Genomic DNA, 18,549 nt, shown 5'->3' with positions numbered 1-18,549 from the left:
CGCCGGGCCGGGCGGGAGGCACGGGTCGCCGGCGGCGGCGCGGCGCGCCCCAGCCCACCGCCGGCGGGGCTGCCCCGGTGCCCGGGGCCGGCAGCGGCGCCAACTCCCTCCTGCTGAGGAGAGGGCGGCTGAAGAGGAATCTGTCCGCGGCCGCCGCCGCCTCGTCGTCCTCCTCGTCGTCGTCGGCGGCGGCGGCGGCCGCTGCCGCCTCGCACTGCCCCGGCGCCGCCGGCCTCTCTGCCTCCTGTTCGGCCTCGGCGTCCCTGTGCACCCGGAGCCTGGACAGGAAGACGCTGCTCCTGAAGCACCGGCAGATGCTGCAGCTGCAGCCGTCGGACCGGGACTGGGTGAGGCACCAGCTCCAGCGGGGCTGCGTGCATGTCTTCGACCGCCACCTGGCCTCGACCTACCTGCGCCCGGTGCTCTGCACGCTGGACACCACGGCCGGCGAGGTGGCCGCCCGCCTGCTGCAGGTGGGCCACAAAGGCGGCGGCGTGGTGAAGGTGCTAGGCAAGGGGCCCGGACCCGCGGCCGGCGCGGAGCGGCTCCCCGACGTCGGCCCCCGGCTCGCGCCTGCCGAACCCCGGGACTTTGGGCCGCCGCCGGGGAGGAGCGGGCTGGCTGCCGTCGGGGGCCCGCCGCGCGCGCCTCCCGCGGACCTGCAGCTGCGGGGCGGCCCGGGCGGGTGGGCACGCCGTTCCTCCCGCGCCAGCCCCGCGCCGTCTGACTCCAGCCCGGGGGAGCCGGGCGCCCCGCAGTCCCTGGACGGCGCAGCCGCGGGCCCGACCTCCGACACGGAGAGCTTCAGCCTGAGCCCCAGCGCCGAGAGCGTGTCCGACCGGCTGGACCCCTACAGCAGCGGCAGCGGCTCGTCGTCGTCGTCCGAGGAGCTTGAGGCTGATCCGGCCCCGTCGGGGGCTCCGGGCCAGCCCCGCCTGCCCGGCCGCTCTGCGCCGTCCCGGCCCGGAGCAGGCGGCCGGCCGCCTTCCCCGACGGCCTCTCCGCCTCCGCTGCAGCCGAAAGCGCCGAGGGCGGCCGATGGCCCGGGAGGGGCCGCCCGGGACCGGCCGAGGGAGGAAAAGGCGGCTGCAGCCTCCGCCCTCGGCCGCCCCCAGTCGACCCCGGGTGGGAACGGGGCGGCCCCGGAGAAAGCGCCTCCGCCGCCCACCCTGTACGTGCAGCTCCACGGGGAGACCACCCGGCGCCTGGAGGCGGACGAGAAGCCATTGCAGATTCAAAATGACTACCTCTTCCAACTGGGATTTGGGGAGTTGTGGAGGGTGCAGGAGGAAGGCATGGACTCGGAGATTGGCTGCCTCATCCGCTTCTATGCAGGTAAGGGAATCACCTGTATGTTGACGTGCGGGCTGTAAACACTTCCAGATCCCGAGGAGTTGAGTGCCAACCAGGAGTAAACGCGGGTCCTCGGGAGTCTTTGTTGCTTCTTTGCAGCTTTCACGGACCATCTGTGTAGTAGTATATCGAGCAGTTTTAAGACCTGAGACGTGCCGTCAGTCTTGAGGGCTCAGAGGTTGGGAAGCGATGTGGAAACGGTGGCACAGCCACCAGAAAGTACAGGTGGCAGGTACTTCTGAGAACGGCGGTAGGACTTCTTGTTAACAGGGAGGGCACTTCCTTCAGGCCTCCCCTCCTGGGCACGTTGGGTTGGAGGCGGTTTGGGATTGCAGGTAAACGGTCTCGTGCACACAATACCGGCGGGGGGGGGGGGGGGACATGAGCAACAGAAATGCTCTAGGTCACTCTTTGTGCAGTTGTCCCCGTTTGCCATTCTCGCATGACTCCCAGGAGCTCCTTTCTCGTCATCCGGTTCAGCTGTCATGCTGTCATGCTTATTTGCCCACTTAGTCCTCGCTGGCAGATAGGACCCCTCTTCGTGAGACTTTTTCCCCAGAGCTTTTTCTGCTTTATTTCGGTTTCACCTGCAAGTTTGATTCTCCCATCAAAAGTGATGTGTCATTTCTTTTTCTCATTTCTGACTTACAACCTTTCTAGCTAGATCTGACCATGACTGTGTGACTGGCCGCAGGGATCACAATAATACTTGAAGTGGTTACCATATCTTGAGATGTGATCTAAAATCTTCCTCATTCATTGATTCTTTTTCTTTCCTTTTTTTTTTTTTTTTCCAGTTCCAGCTTAAAACTTTTTTACTTTTCTCTTTATTTTTTTTCCAGCTTTTGGAGATACGACTGACGTGTTAGATCTAATTCTTACTAGGGGTGACTAATGTTTCTCTTTTGATTAAAGACTTGGCAGATACCAAATTAGGGAGCTATACATCCTGGGTGTTATATTTGAGGTTCATATGTGTTTGCATCTTTGCATGTTTCCTTTATTTTCCTTTCCGATTATGTTCTTAGTGATGAGAAATTTTATTTAAAATAAAGTTAGCGTAATAAAATTAGAAGACTTAACTCTTCCCCAGCTTTACAATTCTAGCGTATAGGTGCTGGTAGAAAAGTAATCCTATTTGTAACTTGATTAATCTGTTGCCATTCTTTCTAATTTAATGTTTTTTGGTCCAACTGGTGTCTTAGTGGCAGTTGAGTCAATGAATAAATCTTTACTCCCACACTGAAATATGCAAGACCAGGAGCATTCCGGTGAGGTGTCTTTTTAAGTTTCACTGAAGTTTTAATATAACTGAGGTGGATTTCTGATGGATTTTTGTCTTCTAAAGAAAACCATATCATGATATTATAGCATTTGTGGTATCTGAAGATAACATCTCAACTGAAAGACATGGCTTTAAAAGTTTATGGCCTAGAAAATCAGTGATTTTTTTTTTTTTTTTTTAATGTAGGAACAACAAGTGCATCCTTATCTCCTGGAGCTCATGTGTTTTGTAAAATACTGTTATTTTACAAAAGCATTAACTGGTAATCACACTTGGAGTGAGAATACTAACATGAGAATGATAAATGCCCTTATCACCAAGCCAATTACATGGAATGAAATATATAGAGAGGAGGGGATATGTAGAATAAACAGTACTGAACATTTTATACATAAAAAGCTCTGTGTCTCTTGTCCTTGTGTTGATCATGATAAATGTCTGGGAAAGGTTTTGGGTGTCCTAGTCATGAAATTTAAATCTTTGATTCCCTTAATTACCTCTTCAAGTGTGTCTAAAATATTCTAAGTGACTGATCTACAGTGGTTTTTGTTTTTTTTAAGCTTATCAATCTAGAAGTGACAAATTTTCTTTCTGGTTAAGTCAAATTTCTGGTGTGGGCATTTTGATCTTTTTTGTTTATGAAAAGCAGCAGTTTCTTGCTTCATTTCTGTGTACACAACATAAATACATATATACTTCTGTGCATGTGCTTGTCAGAATGGCTAATAAAATGGGGCGTCACACGCGGTATCCAACCTGTCCTTGAATATGAAGCCTGTGTACAGGTGTCCCAAAAGCAAGATGCTTGTTATAGAGGTGTCTGGTTGTTTGTTTTTTACACAGAGTTGAGCCTATTTTGAATCCAAGGTAATACATAAAATGTCTCTGTTGATATGCATTTGCCACAGAACTAAATTGCACTGATGGTACTTGAACTTTTGCAAGGAAGTTTAGTTATTGATGAACAAAAGGGCCTTGTTATAAGGTGGTCTTACTTATTATGGGAACACCGTCAGGACTTCACAGGCAAATGAGGGTTTGTGCCTCGCTGGAGGAGATTCCTAGAAATTACCCTGGCAGTTGAATGAATGTAGTAGGACACCCAACAAGAACGTGTTACATTTTGGTAGTATTTTTTATCCTTAGGAAAAAGAGAATTAAAGTTTATTTTAGATAAAGGTGTTGCATGCCACATTTGTTTTTATAATTCTAGGTATGACTTTTAAATTTCTTGCTGTGTATCTTTTTGTTTAGGTGTGTAGTTGGAGTTAAGGATAGATTAGGAAGTTGCCTTTGAAGCATTTTGAATACTTTCCTGTATTTAAATTGAACTCCTTATCTGCTATCTAGTTATCTAGTCAGCTACTTTTTTTTTTTTTTTGAGAAGTTCTTGTTCAACAGAGAACTTTCATTCTTTTGAAGGTCACCTTTCAATGGAATTTTAGTATTTATAACTTGACTCAAGTTATTCTTCAAAGTCTTTGAAAGGCATTCACAGTTGCTTTGAATATTTAATACTTATTTGGGTAAAGTAAAATGGAAGTCTTTAATGAGGTATAAGGTGTTGGACGAAAGGTGCTATCTAATTACAGAGTTGTTAATGAAAACTTAGTTTGAAAATTGTATCTTTCAAGCATTCTTTAAGCTGCTGATTTAAAATATGACAAAATTTAAGTGGCTGTATATGAAGTTACTGGTCTTAAGTATTTTAAGTATGTTAACATTTAATTTCCTCTTAAAGTTAACTATCTTAAATTTTCCTTGGAAGAGAGTAATTTTAGGTTAAAAAGTTTAAAAATTTATGTGGCTTGACGTAAGTTATGGACTTCAAAACATTAATGAGCTTTGTGTTTTGGACTCCCCAGGGAGTCTGAGTGATTGGCCAAGGGCAGTGTTAAACTATATATTTTTTGACTCTGTTCTGCCACCTTTTAGATTTAGTGGTTTAGCTATTTCAGTTCCAATTGTAATAGTGGGAAAGGGTGTTGGCAGAATGGAGAGCACACCCACTGTGCCTAGTGAAATCTTGGACAAGATGTTTTTATGGGACTTTTGGGATTGCTCAGGAGAACAATCTCCTAACCCCTCATATTTCTTCTCTTTTTCTCTTTTGGGAATGGTCAAACCTTACATGGTTTCCTGCATGGAAACTGAGAAGGGGTGGTTCAGCATTAAGCTGTAATATTGACCAGCAGGCTCTTATTACTATAATTACAGCAGTATTGAGTAACGTGCTATGAACATGTGACACCAATGTGTGCTTGAACAGTCCTTTCAATTTTAAGAACAAAGGGTTTAACTTTAATTTTGTTGTTTTAGATTTACATTTTATATTTGTTGTTTTTGGTATAAACTGTATGCTATCTTTTCCTTCGTAACTGTGGTTTGAGAACATCTATTAATATGTTGGGTTTTATCATCTTCACAAATTTTAAAGGGCTTTCACATGAATTATCTTATTTGTCCTTTCAAAAACATTATTAGGGAGGAGTCGATGTCAATCCTCTTTTCAGAGAGAGAAACATGCACAGCGAGGTTTGCCTCTTGCTTGTGGTTTTTCAGTCCTTGGCAGAGCTGAGTATATAGAGAGCTGGGCTATTCTGTTTTGCAATTCATATCACTTTCCATGAATCGATGCTGAATTTCATTTACACTTGAATTTTTCAGTTGGTTAGAAGCATTCAGAAAATATGCTATTTTTGTTGGTAATGAGGTGATATTATCCTCTAGTCCAAAGTGGTATTCCTTATGAAATATTGATGGTCTTATTTTTTTTATCATGCTGCCTTTAAACACCCAGAGTACCAAGACTGGCAAATTAGTAGGCAATACAGAAACAGTACTAAAGTGTTGTCAATATTCTGGTTGCAAACAATGATACTTGCATTTAAGTTGCTAGGAAATGAAGTTTACTTAATGACTTAATTTTTTTATCTGACCATGCCTTATCTGTTAAACAGTAAATCTTCATGGGGTCTAGAAAATTAACACTTCATCTGAAAAGTGGATAACTTTTCAGGGTGGAGGTGTGACAGACAATTCAGTTCCTTTAAAATATAGCCTTACTTGTAAAGTATTGAAGGTTTGCTTAAGTCTTTTTAGAATAGAATTACTGGTACTTTAGTGATAGTGCTTTTTTGGTGTTACTATGCTATTGTTATGATTATTTTTATAATTCATACATTATATAGAGCTAGAGAGTAAGCTCTTCTCCCTGAATTTCATTGTTGCTTCTGAAACTTCTAAAATGTGTGTCTTTTGTGCTGGGTGAAATAATGCAGGGAGAGGAGATGTGTGTAAGTTAGTTTGTAAGGTTTCCGGGTTAAAAGTTGTATCTTTTTGTTGCTATGAGATTGTTAAATCAACCACCTCAAATGATTGGTTACCTCAAGGTCATTATTTTTTAAAGTGTAAAGTGTTTTGGTTTCTTGCTCTTTTTTTTTTTTTTTTTTCAAGAGTCCTGCATTTGATTTATTGGTAACATAACAGTCATTGACATTCTTTATGATCCAAGCCTGGTGTAATACTTGGCATTTTAGTTTAAACATTTGTTGAATTGAATTTGTGGAATTTTGTTAAGCAGCTGGTGGTGCATGCCCTGATTCTTCAGCCTTCCATCCTGTTTGGGTCCCCAGGGATGCGTTAAACACACATACACGCGGAGGCATTTCTCCCATGGCAGCAGATTTTAGATGTGCCACATACTATTAATATCTACTCTTTCACGTGAGTGAAGCTCTGTGTGGATTTTAAGAGAGCAGTTCTCTCTCCCAAGTTTTCTTAGAGTTAACAGGTGTTTTTTTTTCCCCCTTCTTTTCAGAGGCATCTCTTACCTCAACTTTGAGATGAACTTAATGAGACATCTGTCAAATGAGGCATCTTAGATTTAATGATTTTGTTACGTGCCAGGGTTGAACACAATTCAGTTTATCTGGACAGGAGACGGGTTTAATTGTTGTACTGTGAAAGTCAGGAGATCTTGAAGCCGCTCAGGAGAAAAGCTTTTTCCTTTAAAAAAGATGCCTGACATTTTGAAAAAGGGAAGTTACCAAAATGTCTGGGAAAATGAAGCCTTTAAAAAAAAAAAAAAAGAATCCCACCTTCTAAAACCCACTCCACCTCTTTAATCCCAGGCATCTGGTGCAGCCCTGGTAATGAGGGCCTTTGAATCTGGCCTCCTGTCCCTGTGCTTCTGGGGCAAACCCTTTTTTATACTTACCTTTGGTTTTCTAAAGATAGTATAATTAAAACAAAAAATTTGACCATGTGGATTCTTTAGACATATTAGGTATTTACAACCTAAGTCTGTGGTGACTGGTTGTGTTTTGATTTGTATGAGACTTCAACTCTAGGCTTTGGGAATTTTTGATAAATTTGAAGCTCAGAGATCTGGAAAGAATAGATTTTAGTGATATTTGGATTAAAAAACGTTAGGATATTTGGCTAACTATGAAATAGCAACTCCTCTAGGTTGAGTGATACCGTACTTTAGAATCCAGCATGATGACAGTTAGGGGATTACTGAAGTGTTATTACACTTTGATTTGGAGGTAGAATGGTTTTGTTGTATGCCTCGTGTGTAACATACGCCTGGTGTACCTTTCAGTATGTTTAATGAAACAAAGCATAACCTTCCAAGAAAGCCAGGTTCTTGCTGAAACAGTTGTTTCCCTGTTGTATTTTTACATTTGAGATTGCCTTAATACATTGTAAAATGTGTTTAAAGGTAAAGTATCTTGTTCGGGTACAAGTCCGGGAGCTTCTGAGTTTGGAGACTCGAGGTGCTATTAGAAAAGGAGTGGAAAAGTCTATTTGTAGGTTGTACACATTTTGTAAGTTTGTAAATATCAGTATTTTGGCAAAAAAGACCCCAAAATTCAGAACTTTTGGCATATACTTTCCCAAATGAAATTAGTGTCATTTCCAGTTATATGAAAGCATTCAGTTGAAGACTGAGCACAATTTGAAATAATTTTGCTTTAGACCATTTAAATAAGGAGTGAAAAGTCTTTTAGAACTTTGAGGTTTGAGATGATTTGAATTGGTTGATTTTTCTTTTTAGCTTTGTTTTTTTTTTTTCCCCTGCATTCTTTTCAAGCAGGAAGAGTTTTGTATTTTTTGCTATTCCTACCGACTCATACATTTGTTAAAAAATTAGAGAATGAATCTTTTCATATACCCTCCGTTAACAACATGTTAGAATATTTGGGCTTTCTTTTCAAATATGAGGCATGTTTTTGAATATAGTGATAATATGATCTGTACTTGTTTTCATTGCCTATTCAAGAATTACTTTGATTTTTACAGTCCGTTCACTCCTGACACGTAGTCCAGAGAATGAAATTTTATGCACAGAACCAGTTTGGTTTTTTATTTTGTCAATGATGAGAAATATATTCCTTAGGAGTTCTGTCTTTTTCCCATTCGTATATCTTGAGAGCTTGTATGCTGGTGTCTTCGTCCTGAATGGGTGCTACATTATGGTTCTTGAGTTGGGCTGATGTGTCCTGGGGTCGGGTGAAAGTATCCTGGTTTGTTTGTTTTTCAAACATAACTTTTGGGAAAAAATTATATGGTTTTATCTCACACTCTGAGAAAAGAAGGTGTATAGTTTAAGGAAATTAGTCTGAAAGTTGGTCTGACTTTGGGTATTCATTTTATTAACCTATCCTGGGTGTTGCTTTCCTGATGATGAGGTTGCAGTGGAGTAAGCGTGAGATCTTTCTCAACTCTTAACATACTGGGGCTCCATTCGAGAACCTTTTCTTCCCATTAGGAAGGCTAAAAGTTGTAGTTGTTTTGTTTTATAAGACCTGCCCATGGGCTTAAAAGAGTCAAATCTCCTGCATTTTGTCAGGGAGAAAGGAATCGACTTGGACCTCATATATGCAAGATAGCCTGAGGTTGACAGCCAAAGGAGACCACCTTTTTGGTATAGATTCGGACAAATGACAGCATAGGTAATGTTTGGTTCATTCTCTCTCCCCGTCAGCCTTACCTCCCAACCTAGACCTCAGCGTGCTGGAGATGATTTAAAGAAATACATCCTTTTAAAAGTTAGAGTTGTTGTTGTTGTTGTTGTTTTTTAATGTTTTATTTTTGAGAGAGAGAGAGAGACAGACAGACAGACACAGAGCACGAGTGGGGGAGGGGCAGAGGCAGACACAGACTCCGAAGCAGGATCCGTCCAGGCTCGGAGCTGTCAGCACCCAGCACCCACAGATGGAGAGCTCCTGACCTAAGCTGAAGTTGGATGCTTAAGTGACTGAGCCACTCAGGCACCCCTAGAGTTTTTTCTTAAGTTGGCATATAAAGCAATAACAATCATAATTCAGCTTATCAAGTTTACTGTAACGATAACTCTGTATTTGAGGTATTCAGATGTACAAAACTTACCGGATCGTTAGCTTTAATTTTTGCTGAGGTGTGTGCCTGTCTCCTTGTGCCTAGAGTCTCGGGAGAAAAAGCACTTAAAGAAAATGGAATTTTTGTGTTGTTATTTTGATTAGATGATAGACTTTAGGATCCCACAGAGATCCTAAGCAAGTCCGTAGAGGTTAAGTGTCTGGTCCAAGATCATTGATCAAGTAAGTCATTCTCAGAATTAGGAATAGCACTCATGATTTGGATTATCTGTCCATTGTTCTTTTTCTCACCGTACTGCCTGCTTACGAATTTATGGTCTTTGGATCCTCCTTATATTTAGTATTCAAAATGAAAGTGAAGAAAAATGGAGTGTACTTACCACATTTGGTAATTTGGCTTCTCTGTGACTTCAAGGTGTTTCTGGTTTCATTTCATTGTCATCAGTGCTTTTGAGAGGCTGCCCATCACTTTGACAGACATAAGGGTGGGGGGCTTTTAATGGAGCTGTTGGATATCTTAATTGCATAGAGGGAAATTAGAATGTTACCCTTTGGGGGATTTAATGATAGAACTTCAAAGTTGACAGATGGTTGGCTGAGAGGACTTCCAGTACTAGAGAATCAGAAAAGCGATGGTGATTTGTCTAGTACTTTGAAATTGAAATTGTTAGAATGGAACTCTAAAAAGAAATCATTGACTTTTAAAAAATATTTGGGAAAAATTTTTAAAAGAGATTTTGAAGAAAAATTCTCATTTAAATATGTTCATTGGAAAGATTCAGTGTTCGTTATATTCTTTATTTCAACAAAATTTCTAAAGATGTCTTCTCACAATGAAAAGAGCGTAGCTTATTCGGGTACACACACTCAGTTCTACTTTTGTCTCATATAAAGAAAAACCAAAACAACTGACTTCAGTAATCTTTGGGCTTTTGTCGTTTGTTGGTTTTGGAAGTCTTTATCATGAAATCTCCTGTTTTGAATATCTCCTTTCTCTCCCTAAAAGAGGGGGAGAGGGAGAAGAACAGAGAAAGAAATTCCTGCTCCTGTTAGCAAAAAGACAGTTTGTGAATATTTTTAGGGGTATGAGAAAGATTTCCTTCTATATTAGGCTCTATTTTAATTTAAGCATTTACCTTAAGCAAAAGTTTTAGCTTTCCTTATAGGGAAGTTAATCTACGGAGTCAATTAATTCCTCAAAGATGACTGTTCATTTTTAATATGAGGAAGGGAACTTTTTAAAGTGCAGAAGTACAAAAGGGCAAAAATACATTGCATCTGACATGTAGAATGTGTACTCCAGATGCTGAAACAGAGGAGAAATTTCTCTTGATGGTCTCTTGGAGAGGTGGTATGGCCGGGGGCAGCTGACATTCAGTTTTATGTAATAACGATCTCTCCTTATGGGAGGAAGTAAATTCTGTAATTGAAGGACACTCATTCTCTTATCCATGCCCCACACATGCGTTCTGCATTGAATGTTGAGGCAGGATGTTCATGGGAGGTGGTAGTCATATTTACCGATGGGAGGGAGGGGTAGGTGGGTGGGGTAAATACACTTGGGAGAAAAAAATCTTGATTTGAAAAAATTTGCCATTCTCAATTACGTGGATCATTTTTTTCACATCTTAATTGTAACTTATTTATGTTGTGAGTGGCTTATTTATATCCCTTTGCTCACTTTTTATTTGATATTTGCCTTTTTCCTACTGGTCTATAGATTGGTTTTGGGGGGTATATTTAGGGAAACTAGCTTTATTTTGTAAGTCACTAATATTTTCTTTATCCGTTACACTTTTATGTCAGTCTTTTCCTCTAGATATTCAGGGTTCTGTGTCATGCTTAAAAAGACTCCCTATCCTAGGATTAAAAAATGAAATTTCCTGTATTTTCCTGTGGTATCTTACAGTTCTGTTTTCTCTGCTGAAAATTTTAATCGGTTTAAGAAAGATAGGAAGTAGGGAAGAAATTGTGTCAATACTTTTTATTGAATAGTTGAGTTATTTCTTCACTGATTTAAATGCCACTTTTCCTCAGTTTGTCTTTTAACTGAGATTAGAATCTATGATATAGGACAGTTTAGGTTTAGAAGCTATTTTGAATTTGTTGAAGAAAATAGGGAGAAAGAGAAGGATGCTTATCTGATTTCCACTACATTTCTTTTTTACTCCCTAATTTCCCAGTAGCAGATTGTGACCATTACTTCCGGGACTCATGTGCTTCTGGAATATGGATCTGTCAGGATTCTCTTTTCCTGTGGATACTTTGTCATCCTGAAGTAGCTGGGATGGGAGTGGGGTCAGCTGGAATATAAAATGCTGATGTAGGGGCGCCTGGGTGGCACAGTCGGTTAAGCGTCCGACTTCGGCCAGGTCACGATCTCGCGGCCCGTGAGTTCGAGCCCTGCGTCAGGCTCTGGGCTGATGGCTCGGAGCCTGGAGCCTGTTTCCGATTCTGTGTCTCCCTCTCTCTCTGCCCCTCCCCCGTTCATGCTCTGTCTCTCTCTGTCCCAAAAATAAATAAAAAACGTTGAAAAAAAAATTTAATAAAAAAAAAAATGCTGATGTATAGACACATGTATAGATACACATGTATATATGTGTGTCTACAAATGTATGTGTAAGTATTTGTATAATATACGTTATATATATTGCAATATACACATTGCATTAGGGAGCATTCAGGTGCTTATTTATGCTGAAGAGATCCCTTTTTTTTTTTCCTTCTGAAGAATTTCTGGGGACTACTCTGAAGGTCACTGTGGAGCACATAGGATTTATCTTTTGAATCTAGAAAAAGGAAGACTAGCATGTTTATCAAAATCAGTAACAGCTCTGCCAGTGGTGCTTTGAGGTTTTCCTGAGTTGGACTGAGAAGGGGTTTCTGCAGGTGGCCATGAATTGAGATGACAAGGACATAATGTCAAATAACTCTGAGCTGAAAATGGTGTAACGGGACCAGTGTCCTAATGGCAGTCCTGGCACGTTAGTGCTATAGGTAAATGAAGTCCCCGGAAAGATGAAATAGTTTTAGTGGGTCCTAAATGTCAAACCTAGACAAGTCAAGTTGGAACATCTACCACCTGAGCAGGCTCTCATGCTCTAGTGACCAGTTCTTAGTCATGGGACCACAAGACAAAAATTGTACTACCGTTGCATTTCGTGGCCTTATCAGACCCTCTTTGTTGGAGAGCTGAGATTCTTCTCTGTAGGCTTTTAGCTGTATTACCCAAGTTCAAAGTTGTCTTAGCTGGAGTGGATTCCGGACTTGAACCCATGAATATTTAAGGAGAAAATCTCCAGACCCATTGCCCTAAAATACTAAATGAAATAATGATGCCGTTGCCAAACTTATTTAGGTGTTTACAAGTAACATTTCTTCCACAATGACAAACCAGATGGCATTTTTTTTTAATTTGAAGAAACAAGTGCAAAGGATTAAACTTCCTCAGCATAATTGTATCCTACTATATATAATGTTCACAAAATTGAATAATATTTTGTTATTTAGGAAACGTTTATATCCTCACTACATACTAGGCAGTGTTTTAAGTCCTTTGTATATATTAGCTAATTTAATTGTCATAACAACCCTACGAGGTAGACCGTGTTATTACTTCAGTATTACAGATAGAGGAACTGAGTCACAGAGCTGTTTAGTAACCTGTCTGGATTTGTACAGTGAGTAAAGCACAGGCAATATTCAAGTCCAGGCATCTGACCCCGGAATCAACTCCTTAGTGCCCACCTTGTTTTGCTGAATGTGGAGAACGTGTCCCTGATAACCTTCTGGGGCCAGCTTGAGCATATCATTGTTCAGGAAACACGGATTTTGAAATAGTTAAGGCTGGACTTGGGTTCTGCATCTGCTGCTGCCCCTAGGGCTCCATTGGCTTCTTTCCTTCTCTGTTGGAAGAGGCGATACCTTAGTGTCCCATGAGGTTGTTGAGCAGATCAACTGAAATCTGTGGAAGTGCCTGACACAGCGGTACCGGCTGTTATGAACCGAGCCCTAGTCTTGGGTGGGAGGAGTGCTGACTGGGGACTAGCCACCTGGGTTTGGCTGTGGGCTTCTTTACTTGATGGGAAGCCTGTAACGAGCCCCTTAACCTCCTCAAGCCTCATTAGAGAAAGAGGAGGAGAAAAGTGATAAAATAACTCAGTCTCAGAGAACTTTGTGAGGTTCAGATTTGGTGATACATGTGGAGGTGCTTTGTAAACTGTGATAAGCTACACAAATATAGTGTGGTTCTATTATTTTTAGCAACGGTGAACTGCCACAAACGTTAATTAGACTTAATTAGGGCCCATTAAGGAAAATGGGGGACCCTGGTGCTCAGTGACAGTGGCAGACCATACACTTTTCACCCGTCCATCCGTCCGTCCAGCCATCCAGTAATTATCTACCAGGTCAGAAGTGCTTTGGAATCAAAGATGACTGATTTGAATTTTCTAGGATCCCTTGACATGCTTTCCATCTTGAGAGGATGTTTCTGGAAACAGCAATCCCGCCAGCATTTCCACACAAAGGTGAAAAGCGTTCTGGTGGAGGCAGTGTTCCCAGATGACTGTCGTAGCAGTGAGCGAGGAAGGCTCCTGACTCCACTGTGTGAGGCCCCAGCGGGTCCTTGAGCCAAGTCTTGAAGGACCCGAAGGACTAGGCTGTTGTCTTAATTCTGGGATCCTGAATTGTTTGAGGAGCAGCCATAAATTACTGGTTCAAAGTCCAGTCAGACTGAGTTTATCCTCTAAGATTTACTAAGTACCTTTCCATCTAGGCATCTGGGCCTGTTTATCCACTTGAATTATTTGGGCTCCATTTGGTATCAGAGTTTGTGAGGATATAAATTCTGGGTTAAGCAAATATGAATTTTGCTTTTCTGAAAAGGAAATGCAAATGTGCACATACTTGATGTTGCCCTGAAGCCTGTTGCAGGGGTCCTGCAGTACATTTGAAAGACATTCTCTTATTTCTTATTTTAAGGCCTGTGAGGGTTTTGCTTTCCTCAGATTTATTGGAATTATGGGAAATGTGATTATCTTTTGGAGTCGGTTTTTTCTTTTTAATTTTTATTCTTTAAAATTTATTTATTTATTTGTTTGTTTATTTATTTATTTATTTATTTATTTAACTAGGTTCCACACCCAACGTGAGGCTTGAACTCACGACCCTGAGATTAAGAATCGCACGTTCTACCAACTGAGCCAGCCAGGTGCCCCCGGAGGCAGTTACTTTCTTTTACTTTAGTGACACATAGTAGACTGCATTAATGTAAAATTTGGACGATGATGAGTTGGTCATTATCTGAGAATGTTATTTTTCACTGTGCTCAGTCTCCACTGATGAAGGAACTTTTTAAAAGACTTCTTGTGTGGACTAGGAGGAAACACAGTTCTGAAGTGTTCATGTAAGCAAAAGCAACATATTAGCTCTTGAATCCATGGCTGGAAAGCTTGTACTATGCATATGGCAAGTTAAATCTTTACTAATGGCCTGTTATAAATTTTGTTTTAAATAGAAGGGAAATAAATGTCTCTGTGGAATATTGTCTCATGTAGTAATGTGAATGGCATCACTGGAAAAAAGGTCTTCAGTTGCTTTTTGGTTTTGTTTTTATTTTTATTGAAAAAAAATTTTTTTAATGTTTTATTTATTTTTGAGACAGAGAGAGACAGAGCGTGAGCAGGGGAGGCAGAGGGAGAGACACACACAGAATCCGAAGCAGGCTCCAGCCTCTGAGCTGTCAGCACAGAGCCTGACATGGGGTTCCAGCTCACAGACCGCAAGATCATGACCTGAGCTGAAGTCGGACGCTTAACCGACAGAGCCACCCAGGCGCACCTGTTTTGTTTTTAAATTATGATGAAGACCGTGGTAAAAAAAAAAAAAAAAAAAAAAAAAAAAGTTATTCAGATCCTGTCTAAAATAAGTCATGTTTCTAATTCAAATGAAAAGACTAATTCATACTCATCAACATCGAGGTTAATCACCTGCCAATGTGTATTTTCCACTGTCATTAGCACCTTTTTGCCCTCTGTGACACAGGTTTACAGAGACTTCAGTTACCTCATTGGAGTAATATCAACACCTGACAAGCTGATTTTATGGGGGATATTAACAGAACCATTACGTTACCATCAGTGTAATCAGAAGGAGAATAGTTACTGGTCCTTGTGATTATAAAGCAGGTGCTCAAAATCCCTTGCTCTGTAACCAAAGCAGTAAGAGGGACTTAGTGTTTTTAACCACAGTCTGACTGGTATTGTCTTATTAATACATGGTGACAAAAGTTCTGTAAACAGATTATGTTGGAACTTCAGAGGATAATGTCATTCTGAAGATACCACGTAAAAGTCCATTTCCAGAAGTAGGGTTTGTCCTGTAGTTAGTACAGTCAGAATGCTTGTTTTCTACCCTGAAACTGGTGTGCAGCTTCTAATAGAGAATTGGAACCTGTCATTGCTTCCTGCTTTTGGAGATATGTGTAAGGTCTCCCACCTCCACCCCTTCCCCACAACTGAGCAACAAAACAAAAATGATCGCTAGCCTTCCTGGTTCTAAGAAACTGACAGATTAACGCCAGTCGCCTCAACCTTCAAATAATGCTGGTGGATAAAGGAAAGTGTTGTTCATTTGTCTTTAAGGTACTCTCATAAGCACAACTATGCGTACCCCTTTGTACAGTATCTTTTTACTTGTAGAAACATTTGTGATATTGGAGTAGACTTAACCAGAGGTGTCTGTGAATAGTTACTGAGTCAGAATCTAGTGAATGTGATAATTGAAGAAATCCCTGCTACCTATAGCTTTGCCAGGCTTCACGGGCCTAAACTGGGTGACAACTGCATGGATATCTGAGGGGGGAGGGCACAGAATTGGAGCATTGGAAGGGACCCTGGCATCTAGTCCAGTTTCTTTCCTAGCCTGGAAATCTGTACTTTCCTGATTGATGGTCATCTGGCCTGTGTTGTGGACTGCCTACTAGGTACTTTATTCCAGGATCACGTTGAGTGAAGCTTTGCTCCTCGAGCTGTGACCTATGGACTAGCATCATCAGCATCTCCCAGGAGTGTGTTACAAATGCAGAATCTTAGGCCCCACCTCAGACCTCGAAGAAGTGCTAGCATTGGGGGCGCCTGGGTGGCTCGGTTGGTTGAGTGTCTGACTCTTGATTTCAGCTCAGGTCGTGATCCCAGGGTCGTGGGTTCGAGCCCAGTGTCGGGCTCTCTGCTGAGCGGGGAGCCTCTGCTTGGGATTCTCTGTTTCTCACTGCTCCCTCTCCCTCCCCTTCCCCCCCCTTCCTCCCCACTCCCCTCTCTAAAAAAAGAAAAAAAAAAGTGCCGGCATCGGATGAATTGGGAGTGGGAGAGATTCGTATTGCAGGAAGGAAATCATTGGGAGCTTGTGTGGTTTAGAGAGATACTGAGAGCAGCAGAGGGAGAAAAGGAGTCGTGCGAAGATGTTATCCTCAGACTCAGTGGCTAATTGGCTGTTTCGGTGAAAGAAGCTCAAAGATGTCGCGTGTGCAGTTTGATGAGAGAATTGTGTCAATTCATGACAGTAGTTCGTATCACTAGTTCAGTAAGGCTGAAGGACCACGTGCTAGAGTTAGGGGTTGGTGATGTGAGAATGAACGAAGGTGTGTCTTCTGTTAATATTTACAAATATTTATCAGATGAGGACTGATTTTTGCAGAGGATGAGTTTGAAATGGTAGTACATGTGAAAGTGACTAAAGCCATCATTTAGCTGATTGAAGCACCAGGCTCACCACCCAGCTCCCCGAGTTCAGTGGAACTGCTTTGGTTTCTGCCGCTTACAGTATGTGCAGTAATTTTCAGGAAGGTGATATAAACATTATTTATTTACTTGGTTTTCTTATGACTTTTTTTTTTCACATTCAATCAAAATAAATGCTAGTGCTGGCTGTGGCTGTGGGCAAAAGTGAACAGGTCTAAGAAGAATGTTTATATTAAATTTATGAAGCTCTCAGGATGAACGCCTTTTGAATGTAAGACTTTCCTATATGGGTGTGTGTGTGTGTAAATTACATTAACAATTGTAATAACACTTGAAATACCTTAATGAAGACATTTACATATGGCCAAGGGAACACAGAAACCCTGTAAACAGCTCTCCCTGGAAGTGGAATGCTTTGGAAGGCTCCATGGGAAGGATTCCTTTTGTGAATGGGGGATGAGCATTGCACGACAAGGGTGTGTCAGGAACTAAAGCATGAATGAAAGGGCACCCTGTGCGTAGGTCCAGTAGTGAAGTGTTTGGTGATGAGGTTAAAGTGGTAGGAGGGGAGACTGAAAAGGAGGTTGGGGCCAGATGATGAACGGCCTCACATGCCAAGGATTTGACTTGATAAGCAGTGGGAGCTACTGAGCACTTTAAGGGTGTGTGTGGGTAACACAGTTAGGTTTGTATTCTAGGTCGTTAACTGGCAGCTAGCTGGAGGATGGATTGGAGAGGGAGCAACTAGAAACGTGGATACTGCCTTAGCTGGGCCTTTCGTAAACATTTTAACGCACTGTGTGACCAGCTGGAGATCCAAAGGAAGAATGGTGTCGCCTCAAGGAGTTCAGCGAGAGAGAAATAATTGCAATACAGAATACGTCACTTTTGAGGTTTGCGCGGCGTGGTTACCAAATAGGAAACTAACCTGGTCTGCTGCAGTTGGGTGGGTGGAGAGGATTTTGAATATTGGGAAGAGTAGACTAGCAATGGGAGTTGATGGGATAGGGCATTCCTGGTAGGGCAACCAAGGGGCTCCCTGGGAGCTAGATGAGAAGGATCTGGACTAGGTCAGTGCAGACGAAGAACTGCGGAATGGGAATTGCTTAGAATGTAGAATTCTTGGGTCTTATTGAATGATTATATTTTGGGGGAGAAGGAGTAGTACAGGATTTATTATTCGTTCCAGAACTCATTTGAGTATGTCTTCCACGTCAGGAAGTGGGTCACTGTATCCCATGTCAGGGATATAGTGTGCGTAAGACGGACAGGGTTTGTGTGTCAGGATCACTTGGAGGTTTCTGGTTTGACTGTAATCCCATCACCCAACAGGCAGAACACGGGAGCAGGAATTGGCTTGGGGGAGGGGGGAGTTGGTGGATTGATTAGATCTGGATGTGTTAAACTTAAGGTGCCTGAGGACATTCAGGTATGTCTGGAGAGAGCTCAGGGAGCATCTGTTGTAGGCATTCATTGACGTGTTTGGATTGAGTGATGGTGCTTGGCAGTGGATGGGGTGAGGAGAGGGCTGAGGAAGCAACTCTGAGGAGTGCCTCTGTTAAAACCTGGGAGTGGACTATGTTGGTTGACTCAAAGACTTCAGATATAAAAGACACCTACTGTATGACTGTATTTATATGAGGGTCACTTAACAGGCAAAACGAATTTTTGGTGCTAAGTGATAATAAATAGTTGTTTCCTTTCAGGGGGATATTGATGGGCAGGGGCTTGAGCCATCTGCTGTTGGTAAGTTCTTTGTAGTTTTCTGAGTTTTAGTTCCTGGTGTTTGAATGTACCATTATGGTTT

General features: G+C 42.1%; 1 protein-coding gene across 1 annotated transcript in view; it reads left to right on the top strand.

The window, feature by feature from the left end:
• The window catches only part of PHLPP1 (PH domain and leucine rich repeat protein phosphatase 1), a 212,419-nt gene that overhangs the window by 723 nt on the left and 193,147 nt on the right, over positions 1-18,549 (top strand). The window contains exon 2 of the mRNA XM_049620260.1: positions 1-1,335. Within this exon, the coding sequence (XP_049476217.1) occupies positions 1-1,335 (1,335 nt within the window). The remainder of the gene's footprint in view (positions 1,336-18,549) is intronic.

The sequence above is a fragment of the Panthera uncia genome (assembly GCF_023721935.1).
Source record: "Panthera uncia isolate 11264 chromosome D3 unlocalized genomic scaffold, Puncia_PCG_1.0 HiC_scaffold_8, whole genome shotgun sequence".
In the NCBI taxonomy this organism is placed as follows: domain Eukaryota; kingdom Metazoa; phylum Chordata; class Mammalia; order Carnivora; family Felidae; genus Panthera; species Panthera uncia.
This window is presented reverse-complemented; position numbering and strand designations above follow the sequence as displayed.